General features: G+C 39.0%; 1 protein-coding gene across 10 annotated transcripts in view; it reads right to left on the bottom strand.

Moving 5' to 3' along the window:
• Positions 1-26,663, bottom strand: part of nrxn2a (neurexin 2a) — a 408,435-nt gene that overhangs the window by 327,296 nt on the left and 54,476 nt on the right. For all 10 annotated transcript variants that reach the window (XM_083565425.1, XM_083565433.1, XM_083565432.1 and 7 more), the window contains exon 2: positions 8,883-10,060. Coding sequence is in view for 9 of the 10 variants with exons in the window: in XM_083565433.1 (XP_083421559.1) it covers positions 8,883-9,603 (721 nt within the window). In the remaining variant the exon portion in view is untranslated. The remainder of the gene's footprint in view (positions 1-8,882; positions 10,061-26,663) is intronic.

A 26,663-nucleotide genomic window follows, 5' to 3' on the forward strand; every position in this document is an offset into this window, starting at 1 on the left:
TGTAACAAAACAAAAAAAGTAAATGGTTTTTAAATAGATGGAAAAGAGGAAGAATGGCTTTAAGTGTGGAAGAGACGAGAGCTGGTCTGAAATAGGCGAAACAGTGAAGGAGTAAAGTGGAAGAAGTGAAACAGAGGCCGGCAGGGGTTATAAATATAAATTGGCACGGATCCATGTAGTGCTTTACAAACTGCTAATAAACCCTCAGATCAATTCTCTGCTTAACTGGGACGCCAGTAAAAGCAAGTCGAATATAGGAAAGAGATATCATCTCCAGTTTTTCGAGTGCTACAAGCCTGAACAGCTCCATTGAAACTAACAGCGGGTATAAGACGGTAATGACTGACATCTGAATTACAAGTAATTGTGCTGTAGGGGTTTCAAAGTCGGAACATTTCCCAGTCTATAAATGCCTTGGTAGTAACTGACCATTCAAAAACACACACGCTGGCGGTAAAAATGAAAAAGAATAAAAAATAAATCAAAAAAAGCATTTACAGAACTAAGAATAGACAGCATATATTTATTCATCTTGTCTTCTAAATCACACTTATTCATTATAATCGAATCAGAGATAACGATCGAGCTACTGCTTTTATAAAACAGTTCTATAAACAAGAAATTTAGATTAAAGGAGTGACATTTCAGTCACTATATGTGCAATTTTTCTGTTTGTTTTTGCTGGCGAAAATAAATCCCAGTCTTACTTTATAGCATATTGGCTACCGGGCTATCTAGCATCTATTCAACTATTTTTATTTGACCATCTTTTTTTTTTTCATGTCAAACGTGGTGGTTCTAATTCGACTCTAGTAACCGTTCCAATTTTAAAAGTTCAAACACAATGCAATGTTCCAGTGTACCGTAGTTAAAGAATAAAGAAGCACTTATACAGGGTTTCTGCAAGTTTCACAAAGTCAAACTTTATACTTTTTAAGACCTTTTTGAGATCATTATGAAATTTATTACCTTCATCACAACATCAAAAATGCAAAAACGTTTGTTAGCAACTGGCCTTAACCAAGCCTTAAATTCAGGTTTTTTAAGTCAAGTATTACTAAACAAAACATGCTTTTTAACTTACTTTCTAATGTTTCTAAGCGTGTGTAGGATACAGATACTTTAATATATTGTGTAACACCATTCAGAAATAAATTAAAATATTATTATATTAAAAATATTAAAATTATTAAAATATAAAATATAGTATAGGAGTGTCAGGGAGCCACCAGCCACACCTTCACCAGACCCACCTATCACCCCAAGTAGCTCTCCATCATACCAACCACCTGCACCTGACACTCATCAGCCTACACCCTACTTAAGTTCCGTTCTCCCTGCAAGTCACCATCCGTTGGAGAACATAGTCGGACTACTCAAGCCACAGATTACCTGCCTCACGTAGGATTGCTACCTTTTGATGGACTTTGCATGTTCTACGAACTTTGCCTTTCATAGAGATTACCAGGTATAGTTGGACCTGTATGTACTCTTTTGGTTTGCAGTTTCTTTCCTTTTGCATTACCATTCATTAAAACCTTCCTTCTGCTGAACTCCGGTTTCCGGCACGTTCTTCCGCCTGAAAATGAGATACCTGATGTTGAGTTATGGAATAAGTTACCAAGTGAAAATACATAGATGTTAATGTAGAATTTGCTTATGGGACTTTTCAACTATTCCTATAGAGTAATTTAAGAGGTCAGTTTTGTGCTTATCTGTTTAAATGTAAATGCATCTAGTATTAAACACATTTCAAATAACTAAGAAATAACCGGTCATTTTGATGTTAATTCTGTTGTGTAATTGTAATAAACATTTAATAAAAAAAAATATTTTACATTTTCCTTATTCCTTGATTATTTGCCGCTTATACAGTATATACCATTAATGTATTTAAAATTAGGCAAAACAATTCCAATAAGATATATTTAAAATGATATCAAATACCTTCTATTGTTCCAAATGACTCATAACATGACTCTAATGGATCCAAATCCAAACTGATCAAATTACATATATTATACATTTCCTACCGTAAGGTGCAAATGTAGATGTTGTGCATGAGCCTTACAGTCGACAAAAACATTTAATAAAATAAAAAAATACCCTAAATAGCAGCAAGTTGGTGTGTAATTCTTTCCTGCGATACTGACTCAGCAAAAAGGAAGATTTAGATGAAAAGATGTGAAGATTTTACAACGTAAGGTATTTTCTATGTTTATAAATTATTTACATAAAAAGATTTTTATGATTTATCGGTCTTAATTTAATAAATATCTGCCAGAACTGCAGTTATGGGTGAATTAACTATTTCCCGAATACTATAAAAAACATTATATATATATATATATATATAATGTGTAACTTTGATCATTATAATACATCACACTGTTGAGTGACTATGTGCATCATGTTTTACAGATTATGTGTATGTGTTTTGAACAGCTTTGACATCTTGACATACATTTTACTTTGCTAATTTGCTAATTCTTGAACGTGGGAATGTTCTCTGAATGTAACGCTTATAGAATTTCTCATTAAAACTAATCTGTTTGCAAATATTTTTAACTTGCATCATTAAAAGTTTGACTGCATGCATCACATTTAAGCAAATATTTTTGCAAATATGCTGAAGCTTTGCACATTTAACGAAAGTTGTCTACATTTAAGCTTTCTTAAAATTTGAAAGGTTTGGATTAATGTTAAAACAAATTGTGTACATGAAGTGAAACACATTTTCATGCTGAGTTATGATCTTTTTACTATTTCAGAGACCTCATCTGTGTTACATCATTCCACATTTTGACTCCGGTTTGTTTCAATCACTAAATTCCAGTATGTTTTTTTTCTTAAACATTTTTCCTTTTCCTTTTCCAAAGATATTAAAAGGAAATATACAGTATCTCATTTCAGCATCCAATGTAATGTATCTTCTTAAGGGACAATACTATAGAATTGACACTTTATATTTTAGAGTAGTCTATATGCAGCCTGTATAGCAGTACCAATTTACTGTCCTCTGTAAAAAAAAAAAAAACCTCAAGATACAGCCATTATTGCATAAAATAGCTGGCAACAAAAGTCCCTTAATTAACCGCAGCTCCCCAGTACCATCAGCCCAGACCATGATGCTTCACCACCATTCTTAATTGTAGGCAAGACACAGTTTTCTTGGTGCTCCTCACCAGGGCTCACCTCCTGTACATAACCTACAGAGTTTTTGCAATGATTTGCTCATGCGCATCCAGTAGAAAATTAATGAATCACTTTTCGAGAATAATCGTTCTGCTGACTCGTTTAAAAAGAACAAATCGTACATGAATGACCCGTCACTAATCCGCAACATCTAGATGTTTTCTGAAGACAGGAAGCTTTATTATTATTATAATGATTAGTATTATTACTGTATGTCTTAGTCATATTTAATTTCAGTGCTCTGTTTGTTTGTTATTGAGTATTTGTCATTTGCTTCTAGTCTGGTGTCAGTTCCTGCCCTGTCATTGGTCTACTATCCGATTGTGGCCACATGTTCTGTATCCTTTTTGACTAATTTTGCTATTTATACCCTGCGGTGTCTTTGTCTTGATCATTGTCAGACTTAAGGTTTATCTTCTAGGTTGCTGTCTCATATGTAGTTAATCATGCTTTGTTGTCGTCTTCCTGTGTTCTGACCTCAATATTTTAATGCTGATTACTGAATTCATGTTAATTACACACACACACACACACACACACACACACACACACACACACACACACACACACACACACACACACACTCACACACACACACACACTTGTGTCCTGCCTGAACTGCACTTTACGTTCATTGAAAGCACGACTATATTTTGAAGGGCTTTCCTGATTCCTCACACACTCATTACACACTCTTGGCATCCAGACAATTAGTTTCCAAACATTTAGCTAAATTACTTTGCATTTTGTAAAACTTGCACAAAATGTTTGCTAGTTTGAGATTACTTTCTGATCTTGCGATCCAGTTCATCCCAGAGCAGTCCAGAAGGATTTAGGTTTCTGGGCAGGACATACCATGATAGAAAACACTGAAACAGATTTCAGCCTTCTGTTCAAGTGAAGGGAAAAAAATAATTCTACTGCATCCAAGGACACCCTATACAACTGTGTGTCTGTATGAAGTACAGTATATACAGAGAATAATATAAAACTGACCCTTGAGGTACAGAAAAAGAATATGGTTACTGGTCTCATCTGTCAGACAGTATTTTGAAGGCCAAGCTTGAGGAGACAATGCAGTGATCCCTGAAGTGAAGGATAGAGTGATTGCAAGCACTGAAGTGCAACAAAATTATCAACCAAAAGTGGCGAGTCACTAAAAGAGCTGTTTTACATTAAAACTGAGACTGAAACTTCTCCTGAATGTTAACTGCAACTAAAAAGAAATAAAATATTATCCATAGTTAAAGTTAGAAATGCAATTCGGAGATGGTCAAAGCTTTATAAGAGCTGTTAGTTACAGGTTAAATGATCATGATGTTTTGCTGATTTAAAAAGCTCTCATGAGGACCAAATGATTTAAACAGCGTTGCATTTTTCATACTTTTTGATGCATTGGGATAAGGCTGCATTAGCGTGGCTGTGATTCGTTAGCAGGAGCAATAATTCAATTCTATTCAATTCATTTTTTATTTGTATAGCACTTTTAACAATGAACATTGTCTCAAAGCAGCTTTACACAGATAATGTGGTGATAATAATGAATAAGATGTTCTTTATAAGTGTGAGTTTGTCCCTGGTGAGACTGTGGTGAGAAAAAAAACTCCCTGAGATAGCATAAGGAAGAAACCTTGAGAGGAACCAGACTTAAGAGGGAATCCATCCTCATCTGGGTTGCAGCGAATGTCCATTTATTGCAGATATACGATGTTGCGGGGTGCAGTGACGGTGATCAGAAGCAAACTGTAGTCCGGAGTCAGTGTAGGAGACTGTTGACATTAACAACAGTCCAAATCCATCCTCAAAGCTCCTGTTCTTACTCAGGGAATTTCATTGAACCTTGATTAGAAACCGTCCCCAGCTGCACAGAGTGGCCTCCAATCGAAGAGGCAGGCCTGGATGAAGTGGGAAGATCCACGGAGGGAAAAGGGGCAGGAACAGTAAAGAACAGTAGAACAGTAGAGATGATATCTATGCTAGAAGACAATATGTAATTTATTCCCTTGTCCCACTTTCCCATTCTGGCTTGAAAGACCTACCCAGCTTTATATAGCCCTCTTTAGTTTGCGAGTGAAAGGTATCGACAATCTCACTCGTAAAGAAAGATAGGGGCTTGCTAAAGGCAAGAAGGACATAATATGCGACTCAATTCCAGCTCCGTCGCCGGTTCTGAGGCGATGACAAAGTTTCTGCGGATGTCCATATAATTAGTCAGCTTCTGTTTGATGAGCTCAAACAATTCCATCAAGGATTTGTTGAATCAGTAGAGGGAGAAGGGATATTCGGCTTGACTCTTGATTATAAGAATAATTCTCTGTTTGGTCTGTAACTCTTATAAGGAAATAATCCCTTAGGTAAAAGGGACTTAAAATGAGAGAGAATCAATTGTTCCTCTGAACACTGTATTTTGAAAGCATAATACATTTTGCTTTTGAAAATTTAAGAGAAATTATTATTATTATTTTTTTTTTCGTGAACTCATGGTGTCAGATCCTGCAATTCTCTTTTCCTTTGAGTAAATATTTGGGCATAACTCGGATTGCAAATTCTAAATTTATGCTTTGCTCTACACTGCTATCGCGTCATTGGAGGGGAGACAAACACTTGCCACACGCGCACCCACACACACACACACACGCACAAACACACACACACACACACACACACACACACACACACACACACACACACACACACATATGCAGCTTCCAAATTGGTATTCTGGGGCTGATTTGAGCAAAAAGCCAAGCATGAGTCACTGCCAACATCCATACTGATTCTTCAATTAGAGCGCGACATACAGGCTGAATGCATTTCCGTACAGAGCCATGGTGATTTAGTCTTACGTTTCATACTTTCATAATGACACCGCTTTGTGACATCTCCAAAGATCTGACACGGCTGCTGAATGACCCTAATTAGCCGCCACGCAGTATGTTACCTTGAATGCTTTCTAGAGCACATGGTAACCACTAGACTGTGTTCTGACGTGTAATTAGCATGAACCGGGCTATTATTGTGTACGCAGGAAATAGACTTAGGCGTGATGTCTACCTTTAAAACGGACAAGAGTCTTCTGAATGATAAAGATTTATAAAGACGGCTTGTATAAGGGTGCTGATGTGACTACTGGTTCAATGCAATGCTAATTGACTTGCACTCCATTAACACATAATACACTATATAGCCAAGTACTGGGACACCTGATGTTTCCAGCCATATGTGGTTCTTCTCCAAACTGTTGGCACAATGTTAAAAGGCACACCACTGTACCCCAACCATAAATCTAGTGACATTTACAGAAGAGTGAAGTTTATTCTAATTGAGAATGAAGACTAAACGTGGAATGAGATGTTCAAAAAACACATAAACGTTTGTGCTCAGGTGTCCACCAACTGTTATCCATATAGTGTATTACATATAATTTCATCCTAGTCCATGTTAAACAAACATACATTAAGAGTGTTACATCAAAACTCTTTACTTTTCTGGCACTGAGATGGTGGAGGCAACTTTCCCTAGATGTCCAAACAGCTGAGTCACTGCCAGTGGTGGACGAAGAACAGTGGAACCTCGGATTATGAACGCTCTGCAGTACGAAAATTTTGTTAGTTCGTTTCCAACTCGGCGACAGCAAAGGAGTTTCTTTAGATCAGTTTTTAGTAAAAAATGTAAAAGTCAAAAGCTGAAAGTGATTAAAAAAAATAAACAAAGTAAAGATAGTGAAAGGCTTCCCAAATCATAATTAAAGGGGATTCCCCTGCTGAAAAGACTCAAATATTAATCTTTACACAACAATCTATTAATAAAATGATATTAATGAGTCCAACACTGATTGATATCTATTACAAATTATCATTATCATTCAATTACTTAAAAAAAAAAAAGACCACGTGTGTTGTGGCGAGTTCGAGTCTGGAGTTTCTTCCATTATTTATTCCTTTCAAAATGTTCTTGCTGTTGAACTGAGGCTGAACAGTATGTTGGTGATGAGTACATACACACCAAGCGAGAATGAAAACAAGTTCGAAACAGAGTATGTGCTCGACCCTGATTGGTGGTTGCAGAGTAATTGACCAGATAAGTTTTTATCCTCATAAAAAAAAAAGAGACGACTGATTTGTCAAAATGGATTTGAGAAAAAAGATATTTGACTTTGAAATGTATTGAAGTTAAAGTTAAATTCTCCCCGAATAGAAATACTTCAGTAAAGTACAGATACGTGAAAAAGTCACGAGTACAGTAACAAATTACATTGACTTCGTTACTGTCCACCGCTGGACACTTCAACTACGGTTGAAGACCTCTTCCTGAAAAAGCACTTATTTTAACTGTTTGTTTAAAAAAACTCAACAGAGTTTAGGCTGATGGTATCATTAAATTGCAACCTAGTTGCTAACCAGTCTTGATTTATTAATTGATAGAGACTTCAAAACACTTTTTTCGTCGCTTTGCATTAGGGCGTCTGCTAAATGCTGTAAATGTAATTGTACATGAACTGATCACACAAACTCAACAGGCGATATTGTGGTCCTCGATGACAAACTGTACAAGACCAGCAAAAACTCTTATGGTGTTTAAACAGTACCTTTGTGAGGTGTGAGGGTAACCGACCCTAGAGTTTTGGCGAGCGTAGTCATTTCCAAAAGTCCAATGTACCGTGATTCGCTCACACACAAAGGTATGCAAATGCTCAAATAAACTGTTGCTTGTGAGAGCACTTCAGTTCAGCAAGCACTGAGCACTAAGGATACATGGATACTTCCAGGGTCTACATAGATAATGATAGGTGAGTGGAAATAACAGCTATTGTTCTCGATGATCAGCCGATGCTGACAACAATGACGCAGTGACAGCAGTTGATCGCACGCAGCTGTACAGAAGTGCTTTCCTGAAGTACTTTTTTCCTCCACTGAGTCTATTAGACTAAGTGTGTGAACATGCAAGTTTGCACTTTTCATGATTGCTATGAAGGATAAAGCAGGGGAAAATAAACACTTCATGACAGCCCTACCCTATAATACAGTGGGCTATAATACTGCAGATCAGCAGCAGTATTAGTATAAAAAAAACGTGTTCATACTCAATCTGGAAAGAAAAGATTAGAAAGGAAAGGAAAACAAAAGAAAAAAAAATAGAAAAAAAGAAAAAATAAGAAAAGAAAAAATATAGCTCTAGTTTGTGTTATAAAGTTTTATCTATAACTTGCCTGTTAAAATGAAAGTGTGATAGCGAAGAAGCATATAACTCAAACTCTAAAAAGCATCAGACGCTATAGTCTGGCTATAACTCGCAAGCACACTTGGAAAGTAATGCATTCAAAGTGGTGTATTCACCCACGCATCTAAGTCACGAATTCACTATAATGATGTTTTGAGAGATTTTTCAACTGTAAACTGAGCTACAGGCAGCAGGCCGCTTTTCACTACAAGCCTGTTTCATCATTCCAGATTCAGCCTGAACTCCCACATGATCTTTGCTCAGCGGTCAAACTGGCACTCCAGCTGAGCGAAGAAGAAAGATAAGGAAAACACTCAAGCGAATCATTAATAATAAGAAAACTCCTAAATCTGTGGAGTACCACCAGGACCAGACTGTTAACCTTCATTTTACCACTGCACTGCCTTCCTGGAGATTGTCAAATGTCATAAATATTCATGCGCATTCCTACATTCACTCGGGCGTACCTTCAGTGCAGTATTTTCCCTTGTAGCCGGTGTTAGTGCAGTCACACAGGACATCGCTCTGGTAGATGGAGCAGTGTCCTCCATTGCTACAAGGGTTCTGTTTGTTGCAAAGGTACTCCAGATCAATCTTTACACCTTGGCTGTCCAGAAGGACCGGAGTCGCTTCCCCTAGCTTTAGGTTGGCGATCAGGCCCCGGAATGGAGGCTCGTACTTGACGGTGCTGGAGGTGAGAGCGGAAAGGCGCACATCGGGAGGAATCCCTCCCACGAAAAGGTCACTTGCCACGACCATCTCCTTACGCTTGGATTTGACCTCAGCCACCTTGACCTCACTGTCCACCGTCAGCGTGGTGTGGCGGTAGTTGCGCACCAGCTGCACCCTGTGCCAGCGCTGGTCGCTGACTCGTGTCTCCATGTGGAGCGTAGCAGGCTCGCCGCAGTGCAGCGCGAAACGTAGCAGAGGGCGACCGTCGCTGATCAGCAGCTCCAGGAAGTCGCAGTTGCCACCGTCGTCCAGATACAGAAGCACGGAGTCGCTCACGTTAGTCTTCATTGCGAAGCTCAGTTCACCCGTAGCGCCAGCCTCCCAACGGCCATAGCGTGCCCACTGGCCTGGCAGGCCATCAAACTCCAGTGCCAGCGATAAAGCCGCCAGCAGCAACAGCAGCACTGAGATCCGCAGTCTCCGCCCACTACACCTCCACTTTCTTGCCATCTTCATTCAGGCACGCTTCTGCTCCTGCTTTTCTGATGTTCAGAGGAGAAATTTATTCCCAGCGTGGCGCGTTAATGTATTTGGCCTTTTCGAAAATAGCACTGTGCAAATAGATGGCCTCGGATTCTAAAACTCCCTAGTATCTAACAGTTTCTTTCGACTCGGTTCTCCATCCTGATTTTTCTCCCTGTATTTCCATGAAAAGTCTTCCAACATCCAAAGACTCACAATGTTACTTGATTCCACATGTTAAATTTGCAGCCCACGTTTAAGTGAAGAAAAAAATTAATTTCAGGGTTTTATTCACTGTTGGTTTGTTCGCAGTCGGCAATGCAGAAAGGACACATGACTTCCATTCACTCTTCTACGGGTCCTTCCAGAGACGCTTTGCTAATGTTCCACTGATCAAAGGCACACCATTGTGGGGAGAGATGCTATTCCTACAATCCTCTGTTGCCCAGGCCTATAAAAAAAACAAGCAAATAACAAGTTAAATCCTCATTAGTATCTATGAATACAAAAAAGCCAGTAAAGTATGCATTAAAAAAAAAACAGCAATAATAGATCAAAACATACTTATTTGTATTCCTGTCACGAGCCCATAGCTATATTATATGTTTGATCAAACTATTCCAGTCTAATCTATCAGAAGAAAAGTAGGAGAAGAAAAATACTGTTTCACAGAGCTATTTAACGATTTACTGCAGGGATACTAATCATATTTACTTGACATACTTTCCCTTAAACATTACACGAATGCTGTGGTAACAGAGATAACATTCTATAACAGGTCATATTATAGAAGGTGACCCTACTGTACATTATTACCAGAGGTCGGAAGTAACAAAGTACAAATACTGTACTTAAGATGTAGATTTTTCTGATATCAGTACTTTACTTCACCATTCATTTTTCTGACAACTTTTTACTTTCAATCATTGAATTTTAACACAAATATCTTTACTTTCTATTTCTTACATTTTCGAAAAAGGTTCGTTACTTTGGCTTTAATCATTTTTTGAAATGTCAATATTTTTCTCCTGGTTGTGCGGCATTTTAATCCCATCAACATATTTCCTGTCATTGCGTGGCTTTTTCAATCTACCACTGGTGTCATTTCCTGGCTCTCACACACCACAGATGTAGACTAGTTTACGAATAAAACAAGAAGCGGGACAGAATGCAATAAGAAGTATGGGGTTTACGTGGATGAGACAGAGGGAGTCAGTGATGTAAACACGACTGAGAACAGAGACCTTCCTGATCACATTGTGTTCTATATGGTGGTTGTTCAGCCTGGATACATTCATTGGGTAACAAAATAAAAAATTATTTTGTATTAATATATTAAATACGGCTGTAAAAATTAACGCATTAATAACGCGTTAACGCAAATTTATTTTGACGTCACAAATTATATTAACGCGCGATTAATGCAATGCGCATTTCTGTTTGAACATTTTTATACAAAATATGAATAAAAAATATAAAAGGCGAAATAAAAAACTGCACCGCATCACCCGTTTATTAACGAATCCATTTGTTTATATATAGATATAAATAAACAAACTTTAACAAAAATAATTTTTAAGCAAGAATCTCAAATCAAACACCACAATCTGCCATCATACACACGTCCGATAATTTAGCCTCTGAGGTCGACAAACGCGCCGGCGCGCCCCTGTGGCTTTTTTTCCTCATAACGCCGAAACGAGCTAAGTTTTTTCATTGTACAAATAAGAGCAATACATCACCTGAATCTGTAAAGAGTCTATTTTTATTTGTATACACTCATAATAACAACAAAACACTGTGCTTTTGTAAAATAAAGCAAACAGACAGGGGGCACTCTCTGCTGTCATCTCTCTTCACAGACACACAAATAAAAAAAAACCCTCAGTAAATCTCAGTGAATACTCGCCCCACAGACATAATAAATATATGAATAGAAAGCTATAAAATCTATTTTTTTAATTAATTAAAAAAATTCTCTGTCTGTGTGGAAACCTGGCAAATGTTGCGTTTGGTGTCTTGATTTACATATCAGCTTGATTTGATTAAAACACCATAATTACTTTAATACATTTACAAGAATATTTTGTTTTCATGCTCTATGTTGATTTTGGTTTCACTAATAAAAAAACATACATTTGCAAAAAAGCATCCATATTTGTCCATGCCCATGTTGATTAGTGTATTAAAACATGAAAAGTATTAATTTAAGGTACATTTGGAACAGATTAAAATGTGTGATTAATCGTGAGTTAACTCATGACAATCGTGATTTATCGCGATTAAATATTTTTAATCTATTGACAGCCCAAATATTAATATAAAGTGAGGTCCAGCGTGTCACTTAAACAGGTAGAAGTAATGGCTACTTTTTAGTACATGTCAGAGCCCAAACTCCTTAACTTTAACTTAAGTTAAAAGAAATGTCAGTACTATAATATATATGTATATATGTATATGTAGTATATATACTATACTATGTATGTTAAAACACGAGTATCTGTGAAAGATATTCACCAACATCTATGAAGTAAGAATGAAAATAAAGCACTATGCATGAAAGCGGTTGAATTCATTGTGCACTGAGCACTTAGATACAGTATCCTCACTTCCAATGTGTAGTTTATTTTTCAAATCAAGATTCAAGAAGCTTTCATTGTCATATCAACCACGTATAACTGACGCAGTATGCAGAGAAATGAAGCAACGTTTCTCCAGGTCCCTGGCGCTACATACAAACAACATAGAGCTACATAACAGAACACAGCGCTAAGGACTAAAGTAAGTTTCCTTGACACATAAAGTGCAGTGTGTGCAATCTAGTGCAAGCAGTGCAGGACAAAAGACTAAATCCACAAAATAGCACCGACCAGGAGACATTCTGCATAAGTTATACAGTACAATGTGCAATTATTTTACAACACCATTAAATCCTAACTTATACTACTACTAACTTATATAACTGTACAACCCACTATCCAAATGTCCTCATGTCATATTTTTTTTAACAACTTTATTTACAATCTAACCATAAACCTAAAGTCAGCATGGTGCATGCACATGTGCACATATATTCAAACCAAGGATACATAAAGAGAGATTAATAAATTGCTCATTGTAGCTCTGATTGCACTCGATCCAGTCATTGATCACAGTGTGGATGATGTTTGTTGCATGAATGTTCATCATCCACTCTTTGCTTAACTCTTTAGGCATAAAAAAATGTTTTTAGCAAAGCATATAAGAAAATAAATAAAGGTGCTTTATAGCACAGTGAAATCTTTTCTTCACATATCCCAGCAATGTTAGGCGCCGGGGTCAGAGTGCAGGGTCAGCCATTAAACAGCACCCCGGGAGCATTGAAGATTAGAGGCCTTGTTTAGCGGTCCGTTACTGACAGCTTGGCAATACCAGTGCTTGAACCCCCAACCTTTCAATTAGTAGCCCAGAGCCTTAACCACTTAGACAGTAAAGAGTCGCAGATAGTCCAAAAAAAAAAAAAAGCTTACAAGCCCATTTCTGTTCTCATCAACTTTAAGAAAAAATAAAGTCTGTACAATAAACTCAACTTCACACGCCCTGAGAAATTAACTCCATCACACCAAATGTGAGTCTAATTTCTCATTTTGCTTCAGAATTAATGACTGCGATCGTGTATAATACTTCTCTAAAGACCTCAGAAGTGATAAAAGCAGCTTTCTGTCTGTCGACTGTGGTGTCTTCTCCTCCGGGGACAACTTTCCAACCAATGCTGTTAAAAAGAAAAAAAAAAAGACGAAAAAAAACAAAAAGAAAGCGCTCGTACTTTCTGGAGCGTTCCCAGTCTAAAAACTCAAGGAAACAATAAAACAGATGTTTCACACGTGATGTATCTACAGAAAGTAGTTTCTAGGAATGTTATGCAGAAGTCACAGGATTTAGTAACTATTAATGTCTTTGGTGCAGCCTGCAGTGTTCATCCGCTGTTCTGCACAAAAGAAAAGGGGGTGGGAGGGTAAATGAGACTCTTCCAGAATAATTGGAATGAAAAGTAGTTCAATTTAGATCAGATTGCCTTCTATGACAGTCAGTCCTTCGCCAATTCAAATATATCATCCATGTAATTTCTTTTTTAACACAGGAGATGAGCGAGCGGGTTACGTTTGCTCGGGGACCGTGAACACTAGACGCAAAGCTGGTAGGAAAAAAAATACATTTAAAAAACAAATGCGGCATACCAAAGTGTCATGTGAAGTAGGAGTTATGCTCAGTGTTTCCTTCATACCTCATATAACACCAGGCAAAGTCAGCGTGCTTTCGCTCGGCATTCGAAACCGAAGAGATATGGCCTTGTTAAACATAATGCACATTTTAATTACAGCTACGTTAGGATTCCAAATAGAGACAAATCCCGTCCTCGCTCCTTCTCCCGCTCGCTCTCTCTCTTTCTGCTCAGTCTTTGTCATTAAGGTCATTATCTGCCCTTGAGCATGATACATCACTTCATCATGGAGCATAATGATGAGCCGAGTCAGGGAGCCAGACCTAACAAAGCGTTCTGCATGTTTTCCTGTAGTCATGGCGGCGCAAGTCATCTGTATTGCGCCGTTACCAGGGATATAATGATATAAAACCATATATTCAAAGGACACCATCGTTCAGCATAATTAATAGCTAAAGTATTTCTAAAGCATGTGATTGCCATGGTCAAGAATTTCAATGTGGTACTGAGAGAACAACCTGAATACCTGACTCTGATGACTTCAAGCTGATGGTGATATAATGATATCAATGATATGATAAATTGATATTATGGATATCATAAAATATTCACAAACTGACTAGAAACTGATATAATGTTTCAAATTGTAAAAAGAAAATGTTGAAATATGGTTTCTGAATTTATTATTATTACTATTATTACTTTTACCCATTAGGTGTTATAATAACCTCCACACTTCTGGGAAAGTCTCTCCACTAGATTTTGGAGTGTTCTTTTAGAGATTTGCGCTCATTCAATCGCAAGGGTGTTAGTAAAGTTAGGTAATGATGTAGGTGAGGTGACGAGGCCTGGGGTGCAGTCAGCGTTCTAAATAATGTATCCCAAAAGTGTTCAATAAGGTTGAAGTCAGAGGTCTGTAGCAGGCCACTCAAGATCTTCCAATAAAACCCATTTCTTCATGAAGCTGGCTTTGTGCACAGGAGCATTGTCCTGTTGGAACGGGTTTGGGTCTGTATGTAATGCAACTGCATTCAAAGACATTTTATACAATTGTGTGCCTCCAACTTTGTGGCAACAGTTTGGGTTAGAATCACATATGGCTGGAAAAGTCAGGTGTCCCAATACTTTTGTTCATATGGTGTATTTTAAAGATATATTTACAGTAGCAAAAAGGAAGTGCCACACATTTAACATTTCACAAAGGCTCTGTCCAGCCTCATACCCACCCTTTCTATATTTGCTCTTAGGGATTGATAAAGTCCATCCATCCATCCATCCATCCATCCATCCATCTCATCCCTCTAATCCACTCTTAAAACCTATTTAATCCACCCTCAACTTCGACAAACCGCCACTTAAGGATTAAAAAAAAGTGATAGGATTAAATAAAAATAGAAAAACTATTTATTTTTTTGGAGAGAATGAATTCGAACAAATAAATAATTACAACTAAACACATGAATAAATTAATTGATTGATAAATCAATATTTTTTATAAACATCAAATGAGTACATTTAATTTTTAAATGCAACAAAGGTGTTTTGCTCTGCCATATGCTTCAGTTCCTACTGTATATCAGTGAAAGGTCTTTGAGAATCATGTGATATTTGTATTGATTTTTCCTACCCGTATTTTAATTCCAAGTAATGAGCATTTGAGCTGATTGGCAGAGTGATGATTCCTATCACACCCAAGTCTTGCTCTTTCTTTAGTAGCCCCCATATCCGTAAGAACTGTACTCATAAAGACTCTGATACTCATACAGAATACGCTTTATTTTATAGTATCCAGATATAATCTATTATCTCATTATTTTAAACAGGTTATGTTTGGGTCCCTTGAAAAGCTTTTTCTTGGTGCTGGTTGTTTTTTCTGTGCCCTCACACCTCTGGATTGCTCATTACAGCTCTGAACAGAAATCCACACCCGGATTACTGTAAAGCAGATTTCCTTCACGGTCTATTGTTAAAAGTGCTATACAAACAAAATGGAATTGAATTGAATACGAGTCATTCACATCAGCAGTTATTGATCGAGTTTCTTAGCATGGGATTACACGTACACCACAGATAAATGCAGTAGATAAAATTTTTTTTTAAAAACACAACCCTGCAGAGTGTCTTTAATGTGCTGATCACACCTTGCTTCCGAAATCAATATGCCGGTATATCAGAGATTTGCAATAACAATGCGGTTAGGAGCAAAGCACAAGGATGCACTGAGATAAAAAATGCTTCCGCGGCATGCATGCAAAAATAGGGCTTTTGCAAACAAACCTTTGCTGGAGAGGTACGAGAGGTTCCTTTGATCCGGTTTCTACTTAAAGATCACACATGGCTTAGTCGATTCTTTTTCAATTAACAATCGCAGGCCTGCTTGGCATTCCTTTCTCTCTCTGTTCGTTTTAATTAGATTAATCAAATCTGCATGATTAAAAACAAAGGGTTCCTCAGCCACCCACATGCCACAACTGACAGTTCCAGAGAAACGTCTCCTCACCGAGCGTTCCCCGAGTTGGCTCGAGGTCTTAACAGCAGATGCGCATGCAGCATTGTGCTGTACAGTCAGTGAGATTGACATGAGCTAGAGCGTCCCTGCTCTGGCCGAAAAAGCTAAGCGTCCATTCAGCACCATGACCGAAGCCTAGCCAGCTCCGGCGCTTATAACCTCCAGTCACCAGGTTTTGGCTGCGAGATCAGTTGTGGAGCCTGAGATGCAGCCGAAATCCTATTTAACCGTGAAGAAGGTCAGTTAAAACAAGTTCAAAGCAGAAGCTCCCAAATGATTCGGCTAAGCCGACCTGTGTGTCATAACGGACGAGTTCAGAGACAAAGAGTTCAGACTGGAGTGCAAACTCTTTGACTTGGCTATGGCTGTGTGACCCAGACTAGACCTTATTTTTTCTTCTTCTTCTTCTTCATAGCCCACCTGTCTCCATTCACCAGACACTTACACAATACATACACTGCAGTAGCCACTCTAAGCGCTAAGCTTACAATGGCACTAAGGCATTCTGTATTCATGGGTTTTCATTTAAAAAAAAATATCTTGCACATGGTAATTGGGCATTAAGGTTCCCTGGTGGTCTAGTGGTTGGGATGAGGCGCTCTCAACGCTGCGGCCCGGTTTCGATCCCCGCTCAGGGAACCAACCGCAGCCATTAGGGTTGCACAAGCCTTAGTGCCGGTCCCAAGTCCGGCTAAATGGGGAGGGTTGCGTTAGGAAGGGCAAACATGCGGATGATCCGCTGTGGCGACCCCTAACGGGAGAAACTGAAAGAAAGTTTTTATTTGGGCATTGTGTTGTTGGGGAGGAACAGCAGAGCAGGTAGTCACCGGAGTATAGGAGTTTAAATCCAGAATATGCCAAGAACCAAACTGGCTGTGCTGCTTAGGTGACAGAGATGGCATTACGCTAGCTGACTGTTAGCACCAAGTACACCAACCAGATATAACAATATAACCACCTGCCTTTTGCTGATAAAACAGTTCTGACCATCAAACATTACCAGCATTAACTTCAGCAATTTGAGCTACAGCAGCTTGTCTATTGGACCCACTGTTCTTTCCTTGGTCCACTTTTGATAGATACTGACCACTGCACACAAGGAACACCACACAAGAGCTGCAGTTTTGAAGATGCTCTGACCCGGTCATCATCATAATTTCGACCTTGTGTCAAACTCACTCAAATCCTTACTCTTCAGCCATTTTTCCTGCTTTTAACACATCAACTTTAAAGACAAAATGTTGACCTGTTGTCTAATATATCCACCCACTAACAGTGCCATTATGGAAGAGATAATCAGTGTTATTCACCGGTCATAATGTTATAATGCTTTGTCTGTGTATTTGGCAGAGAATTAAAAAGCTCAAACTGGGGAGAAATACAGAAATGAATGAACAAATGTAAAATGTTTGACAAAACAAAAATTCCTAATTCAATAAGGTGCTGAACTGGAAAACACCATCCACACAAACAACCATTCACACACACACACACGCAAACACACACACACACAAACACACACACACACACACACACACACACACACACACACACGCACACACACATCCATATACACATTTACACAGTGACCTGACCTAGACCGGAGAACATGTAGGAAATCCACATGCATATACAATATGGAGACCGTCTGAAAAAGCTCAGGATCCAGAAGCAGAAAACCAGATTCCAAAGCCTTTCTTGAATGTAAGTTCACCTACAGAAGCAGCATTCGCTTAAGCGCCAGAAAAATTGTTTGACAGGACAGAAACAGAAATTATCTTTATCGATCTATACATGATATGAATAATAATCAGATTGCAGTGACCATGCATATTTGCAATAATCTCTTCCGCCCCCTGCATCGATATACTGACACACAATTATTTTTCTTCTCTTCAGAATTTTTTTTTCCAGATTTAGTGTGGACGTCGGCGAACACCGTCACCTCGAGCTATTTGAATTCCTTCGCACACCCGTGGACCGTGGACACACTTCATTGGGCAAAAAGGCGCGCATTAAATACTCTAGTCGATCCTAAATGGGCCTCGGATTTGATGTATGGTGCACTGCGAAGAATATAAAAGCTCTATAAAGTACATTATATAGGGTGGAGAGACATTTCTTATTAGATTTTCACTGCTTCTTTATTAATCAATTTTTCAAAATATCTGCCTTGAGCACCAAATGGTTCCACAGAGGACACGCCGGACCTTTCTGCACTGATCAGTTTGGCTAAGCTATTGCTGAAACATTAGCTCAACTTGCTTCGGCTGTTATCGCAATCCTAATTCGTCATGAATTTCCCTTCTCAGCACGGTGACTGCTGTTAGCCTATGCTTTTTGCTCCATATGCTTTTGTTTGTATTCTGACTTTGCAGGTGATCTGGTCTTGTCTCCACCCCTGCACTGTCGTTGGTTCTTTCCCCTTTTGTGCTGTGTCTATTTACATGCTGTTGTGTCTGAGTATCAGACATTGTGCATTCTGAGGCTTATTTTTCTGTTGCAGTGTCCGCATTATCATTATTGATTATGAATTATTCTTGTTTGATGTTGCCTTCATGTGTACTTACACCTATTACCCCAGCTATGGATAATAACTACAAGTCTCAGATTCAGACAAATGAGTATACACACAGGCATCCTGCCTCATTCACCACAATGTTGAAGGTAAAAGTAAAAGACTTAAATATTTGCTGTGCTGTTAAAGCTGGCAGGGAACATTTATTTAGCCAGCATACAGTTAGTGAAAGGAAAAAAAGCTTTAAAGAATTTAATAGTGAATTCTGTAAAACCGTATAAAAGCGGAAAATAAATCTATTAATTCCTGCTTGGTTTTTTTTGTAAACTACCAAGCTAAAATTGCTCTGGAAATTATTATCTTTTTCTGATGACTAAGATTTGACAAATTTAACCAATATCTATTTTGTAAGAAAAAAAATTTTATTTACTACAACGTGACTGGATAATTAAATTCAAATGTCTATTTATTACAGATAATAATCAAGGTAAATATCCAGCATGCTCTTTTTTTTCCTCTTGAATCCTTACTTCAGTCAACTAGTGGCCTATGTAATATGGCCTACGACAGTCTACGACATGTATCTACGAAGTGGATTAATGTATGAATGAAATGAAATGGTGCTATTGCAAAAAAAAACCCTGAATTTTCAATTTGGCATAATTTATTTTTTACATTTTGTCTCAAGTATACATCTTATTATACTTCATCTTTAGTTTTGCTTCTGTGTGTGTGTGTGTGTGTGTGTGTGTGTGTGTGTGTGTGTGTGTGTGTGTGTGTGTGTGTGTGGTCTGCAACATGAATAAAAGCTACACTGCAGCGAAGCAGGATCTATGTATCTATGTGATCTATGATTCTCTCTACAGTGTAAAAATGATAAGTAGGGCTGTTCATGTTCACATTCAGAGCTTTCTTTAACCCCTGGTGCACCTCTATATCCTGCACCATACCCCCTGTCAACATCCTACCCGAGTGAGTGAGTTGCTGTAATTTGAGCTAGAGAAGAAAAAAATATCCTTCTTATAAGCCACTGCTTATAGTGTTCTAATTATAGTGGTATCCTTGAAAGCAGAGAATCGAATTTGCTGATTATGAGAACACAGTGCTGTTGTATATTCCGACCGATTCTAATGGGTCGGAATGAGTCGGTTCATTTTCTAATAAGGCAGATCTAATCGATGTGTTTATTGTAGTACATTATAATTTCTATAGAAAATACGTTTAGATGATCCTCCCATACAGACAAAAAATAATACAAAATCTAAATATGCCAACACAAAAAATATTTACATAAAGAGTAACTTACAGATGATTGCTGGATTGTTAAGACCAGCAAGAAGCACACTTTTGACTTGAATGAGATTTGTTTTTTTCTTTTTTTAATACATGTCCAAACAAACTAGTCTTGCTGCCACCCAAATTCAGGTCCCACACCAATTAACCCAAAGCTAGCTACATTATCTCAGAAACTACACTAAGCAAGGTGAAGCTACTGCATGTGTACTGTAACACTAAAACGTGTCCGCGTGTTTGAAATTAAGAAATACTTGTGTACACTAATTGGCTAGTGTACAATGGGAGGTTTGTAGTTTAATAGTTAAGGCGATGAGATAAATGTAAGTTGCTCTGGATAAGGATAAGGATGTCTGCCAAATGGCCTAACTGTAAATACATATAAGGCATTTGGCAGATGCACTTATCCAGAGCAACTTACATACAGTTAAGCATCTATAAGGTTTAAGAGCCTTTTTAGAGCCCCAGGAGTGGCAGCGATTTAAACTCACGATCTTCGGATCCAAAGTCCAAAGCCGTAACCACTCAGTTACCACCTCCCCTTTTAAAACTGAAATGCTATTTCGACAAACTGACTTGTACCTGCTTGTGTACAAGTCTAACTTTCAACAAATTTGCTTGATTTTAGAATTATAAACACTAATCATTGTTAGAAAACGGCTGTCGTATAGAATAAATTCACAGGCATAAAACCATATATGACATACTCGGAGTGGTAACAGTCACTCTGCTTTACATCCGGCTGTATCACACCACCCTGCCGTGGATTGTTTTCCTACACTTATATGGTGATGCAGGGAAAGAGGAATTTTACCATTAAAAGCTTAAAAAGTAGGTGTAAAAACAAGCCTACATCAATACCAAAGAACCCATTTCTTCAGACAGCTGGCCGAAAAGAACAGGTTTTTAATATGACCTGAAATGAGATTAGAGAATAAGATGGCACATGCAGACAGAAGGAGAACAGCGAAGACAGCAGGATACAGGGCATATCAGCCAGAAAAAAACCCTGTAAGTAATATCAGGAGCTACCGGTATATACACAGCTCAAACCCAGAGCTGATATTTAAATGATAAAATGGATATTAGCATTCTAGGGTCTGTATACACACATATAGTATATTTATATAACTCTAGCCTTCAGCTTCATACTGTGTGTCTGAGAACATCTGCTTCATGCTGTACGTCTGAGAACATCTGCTTCATACAGTACGATTGAATGCTATGTTTCTTTTATTGGTTTCACCAGGCTCGGCCGCAAGTGAGGAGGAATTCATAATAACGATTATTTATTCACAGAACAAGGAGGAAAGGATCGAAAAGAGGGAGGTGTGGGGTTTTGTTGTTGATTGACATATTGCTATTCTATTTGCAGCCGCAGCTGTGCTGCCCAGTCACTGACAAACTGTCAAGCTTGTAATGACAGGGTAAAGCATATAACCATAAGATCCAATTACTATATATGAGTTCCTTCGATCCAGAGGCAGAGCGTAATTGTAGAATAAACAGGCGTAAAGCAGGCACTGATATAAAATGGTGCAGTGCTGCTTTGAAAGGAACCTTCACCTAGAAAGATAGACAGCACCATTTTTCCCAGTTCCTTCTCTGGGTGTGTGGGGGGAGCTTTTTTTAGGACGATGCAGAGTTGGCAACAAATAAACGTCGGAAATATGTGCTGTGTCATATTGTTATCTGTCATTGGGGAACGGAGGAAACAGTTTAATCTCTATCCAGTAGTTTGGGCTGAATATTTCCCTTGGGGTGCACGACGCTGGTGGGAGGTGGAGGGGACGAGGCAGGGGAGATGGAGGAGTGTGCTAAGGTTGAGGGGATGAAAAGGTCTCCGGAGACCCGGGTCTGAAATAGTGCTACGTCGTGTGTCGAGAGGGCAGCGGGGTCGAGATGCAGCAAACACTGTATGTGTGATTCCTCAAATCCTGCTGAGCTTTCTCATTTGTTGCGTGTCGCCGGCGGAGACCAAAAAACGGAGCCCGGGATTAGGCAGCGACCCGTTGGTGCATAAATAAAGCTAACTCTGTGCCTTCTGGATGGGAGAGAGCCTTGAAAAGGACGTGCATAAAAAATGCACGTCTGTCATGTGGGAAAAATATAAATTTCCTTCTGGACCAGTGAGTTTGAATGTGCTTTTAATTTTAAAGTTAAATTGTGTGGCAGTTTTAGTTGCCTGTGCCAAATACGAGCAACAAGTCAACTGCTTTTCTGCTGAGGTTGTGTAGCAACCAATACTGTACCCCCTGCTAACTGTACATACTATACACCCTTAAAAAATTTACAAAATTATCATTCAGCTTTTTGTCTTATTCTAACATCCCTATTTGCTATTAGAATAGCCTTCACGCTCCTCCTCTGATGTTCCACTAGATTTTGGAGTGAGGGTGTAAAATTTGTGCTCATTCAATCACAAGGGCGTTAGTAAATCCGGTACTGATGAAGGTGAGGAGGCCTGGGGTGCATTCTGTGCTCCAATTTATCCCAAGGGTGCTCAGTACGGTTGAGGTCAGAGCTCCATAGCATCTCACTCAAGATCTTCCACTCCAACTTATGTATGCCATGAAGCTGGCATACATAACCATTGTCATGTCAGGTTTGGGTCTCCTAGTTCAAGTGGGGTGAGGATTTCATGCAACCGTGCAGAAAAACATCCTATACTATTGTGTGCCTCCAACTTTGTGGCCACATGTTGGCAAAGAGCAACATGTGGCTGGAAAAGTCAGGTATCCCAATACTTTTGCCATATATGGTAGTGTTTATAAACATGCTACAAACAATAAATCACATTTAACATCGTAGATGTTTTTCACTGAATTGTGTCAAACTGTTCAGCAGTAATGTGTGGTAAATAAATGTATTTAATATGGTTTTTGCTTTAAAATATGCTTTAAAAAATATGACTTATATTAGCTACAGAAACACTTAAATAAAAATAAAATGCAGATGTGGTGCTATTTGACATATACATTTTTGGCATATGCCCTTATCCAGTGCAAATTACAACTAAGCAGTTGAGGGTTAAGAGCTTTGCTCCAGGGCCCAACAGCGGCAGCTTGATTATGCTGGGATTTGAACTTATGAACTTACAATCCAGAGTCCAATGTCTTAACCACTTATATACCATCTCTATTTTAGCCACCTTTTCTTTCATTTTAATTGCCCTGAACTAATCAGCAATGACAATTAGCACTTTCTCAGCATCCTGCCACTGGTCGATTGCATGGCTTATTTTTTTTAGCAGCCAAAATCAATCGCAGGCCGATATAGAATATCTGGGGATCTCCAGCTATCCAGCTATGTGGCTTCCTATAAGCGATTCCTTTCACACCTCTCTGCCAGTGTTTCCTTAAATGGTTGAGAACAAGCCATTCCTTGGGAATCAGATCAATATGTGTTCTCAACACCTCACAACGGATGGCAGATGTGTAGCGCGTCAGGCCTTCTGCAAATTGAACACAAAGGAAATCAATTCCTGAAAGATCAACAGTTCTCAAGAGTGAATGCAAGGTCTTTAAATAAGCTCTTCTGTCCAGAGCACGGCTCTGTCCTGGGCCTTAGAATCGACCTGAAAACACACATTGGCTAAATTGCTCGATACGATCTCTAATCAAGACTAACTGGTTGGGACTTTTATGACAGTTTTTTTACACAAACCCGAGACACCTGAAGGAACTCTAGCAATAACTGATAAGGCTAACCCTACTTATTTATGATCACAGCACATTCAAGAAAAAACCTCACACACACTCACACACACACAGTAATTCCACATTAAAAGTGTGTAAGACAGTCAGCCTCACACTGCCCTGACCTTATCAAGCACGTTCGATTTTGGAGTATAATAAGCTTTGATCATTGAAGCTTACACACACACACACACACACACACACACACACACACACACACACACACACAAAAACACACACACAAAGTTGTTTTTATGCATGATGTGCATCTTAGCTATAGGACAATACTCTGTTACAATAAAGAGTGTTAGCTGCAGAAGTAGAGGCCACTGGCATGTCGTCGTGCCTATTTCACTGGGCATGACAGGCCTTCATTTAGACTGACAGGCATATCAGCTCCACCTGATAGCCCACTTGACTGGTATGTAGAAACGTCTCTTTCTATGAGAGTGACATAAACAGGCATCTCACAGGCCACGCCTTTTGATATTAAGACTCACATGCACAGGCCACGCCTCTTGCTTTTAAACTGATGTGCACAGGCCACACCTCTTGCTATTAGACTGACGTGCACAGGCCACGCCTCTTGCTATTAGATTGACGTGCACAAGCCACACCTCTTGCTATTAGACTCGCATGCACAGGTCACGACTCTTGCTTTTAGACTAATGTGCACAAGCCACGCTTTTTGTTATTAGACTCACATGCACAGGCCACGCCTCTTGCTATTAGACTGATGTGCACAAGCCACGCCTCTTGCTGATAGACTGAAGTGCACAGGTTACGCCGCTTTCAATAAGACTGAGAAGCACAGGCTATTCCTCTTTCAAGAAACACACTATGTTCACTGGGCCTTGCAGAAAAAGACTGCGATTCTTGCAGTGACAGAAACGCACACAAGCCACACCTCCTTTGTTGGTACTGACAGGCACAGAAACCATATTGTCACTTGACATTGTAAAAGCTATACCGGCCTTCCAGGTATTATCTTTTTCATTTTTAAACATTAGAACGAGTAAGGAAAAATATTCACGGCAATTCACTATACCTGACAGGCACTATTCCTTCCCTTGTGCTAGCAATTAGAGGCTTTGACTGAGACTGGCAGGCACTGAATAATTATTGTTCACTGGATCTTGTAGGTACAACAACCAGTTACCTTTTCTGTTACTGACATGCACTGAGAACATCTTTATTTATTGGATCTAGCAAGGACAACAATCACTAACCTTTTGATGTTACTGGCAGGCCCTGAAAGCATCTCACTTTAGTGGATCTACCAGGTACAGTAACTATTAACCTCTTCCTGTCACTAAAAGGTATTAAGAACATCCTCCTTTACTGGATCTAGCAGGACCAAAAACACTAACCTTTTACTGTTACTGACAGACACTAATAACCTCTTCATTAACTGTATCGAACAAGTACAACCACTAATTCTTTCACTGTTACTGACAGGCACTGAGAACATCTTGCTTCACTAGATCTAGCAGGTACAACAACCACTTACCATTGTACTGTGCCTGACAGGCACTGGGGACATCATCCTTCACTGGCTCTAGCAGTTACCACATCCACTAGCCCTTTACTTTCATTGGAACTAGCATGTACAACAAACAGTATCCTTACACTGTCACTGACAGGTACTAAGAACATCTTCTTTTCCCAATCTAGCAGTAACAACAACCAGTAACCTTTTACTATTACTGACAGGCACAGAGAGCATCCTATTTTACTGGATTAAGCAAGTACAACAAGCCCGAACCATTTACTGATACTGGCAGGCAGTGAGAAGCTCTCCTATCACGGGATCTAGCAGGACAACAACCACTAACCCTTTTACTATTACTGACAGGCACTAAGAACATCTTTCTTAAGTGGGTCCAGCAGGTAAAACAACCACTAACACTTTTCCTTGTGCCTGACAGGTCACATCCATTTACTAAAACTGACAGGCACTAAATAAAATATTATTTCAGTGGAACTAGAAGCTACAAGGGCCTCAATGGGACCTAAAAAATTATTTCACTTAAGCTTACAAGTATAGGGGTCACACCTTTCCACTGAAACTTACAGACACTGAGAAAATATTTCTTTACATAAAGTAGCAGGTACAGAGGCCAGATACTGCATCTATGCATCGATGAGGCACTGAAATGTTTTTTCTTCGTATCCATAACAGATACAGAGGCTAATAACCTTCACTGTGACTGACAGACACTGACAACTTGTCGTTCACTGAAACTAACAGGTACAGAAGCAACACCGTTATGCTGTGACTGACAGGCACTGAGAAACTATTCCTTCACAGGAGCTAGGATACAGGCCACACTGTATACCGTTTACTCATACATCTTTTTACTGGATCTAGCATGTACAGACGTCTTATTCACTGTGACTGTGCGTTTGCTGAAAAAAAAAAACACAATGTCATAAGTGATCGATTTAAAAACTCTAAGTCAATGATAGCATAAAAGTAATTAAAAAAGAAAAAAAAAGAAACTTGGGCCTCCGGTCATACACTTTACTGATACCGAGGCAGCCATATTATTCCTGTCGCTAGCGGCTCGTACGCACCACACACACAGTGTTTTAAATATCAACAATGGAGTAATAATTTCAGTCTGAGCACTTAAGCTGCTGTCCTCAGGCCAGAGAAGCCGGCCTGCGTCCAGCTCCATCTCACTCTCTATGGGCTTGGAGGTGGAGGATCAGCCCAAAGGCTGAGGGAGATGAATGGGCAGTGGACAGTGCCCAGGAGAGCAATCTCACCAGGCACTCCAGATACAAATGTGCTGACGCAGGCCATCTCACGGCCAGAGCCACACACACACA

Source organism: Silurus aristotelis (assembly GCF_946808225.1).
Source record: "Silurus aristotelis genome assembly, chromosome: 16".
Classification (NCBI taxonomy): domain Eukaryota; kingdom Metazoa; phylum Chordata; class Actinopteri; order Siluriformes; family Siluridae; genus Silurus; species Silurus aristotelis.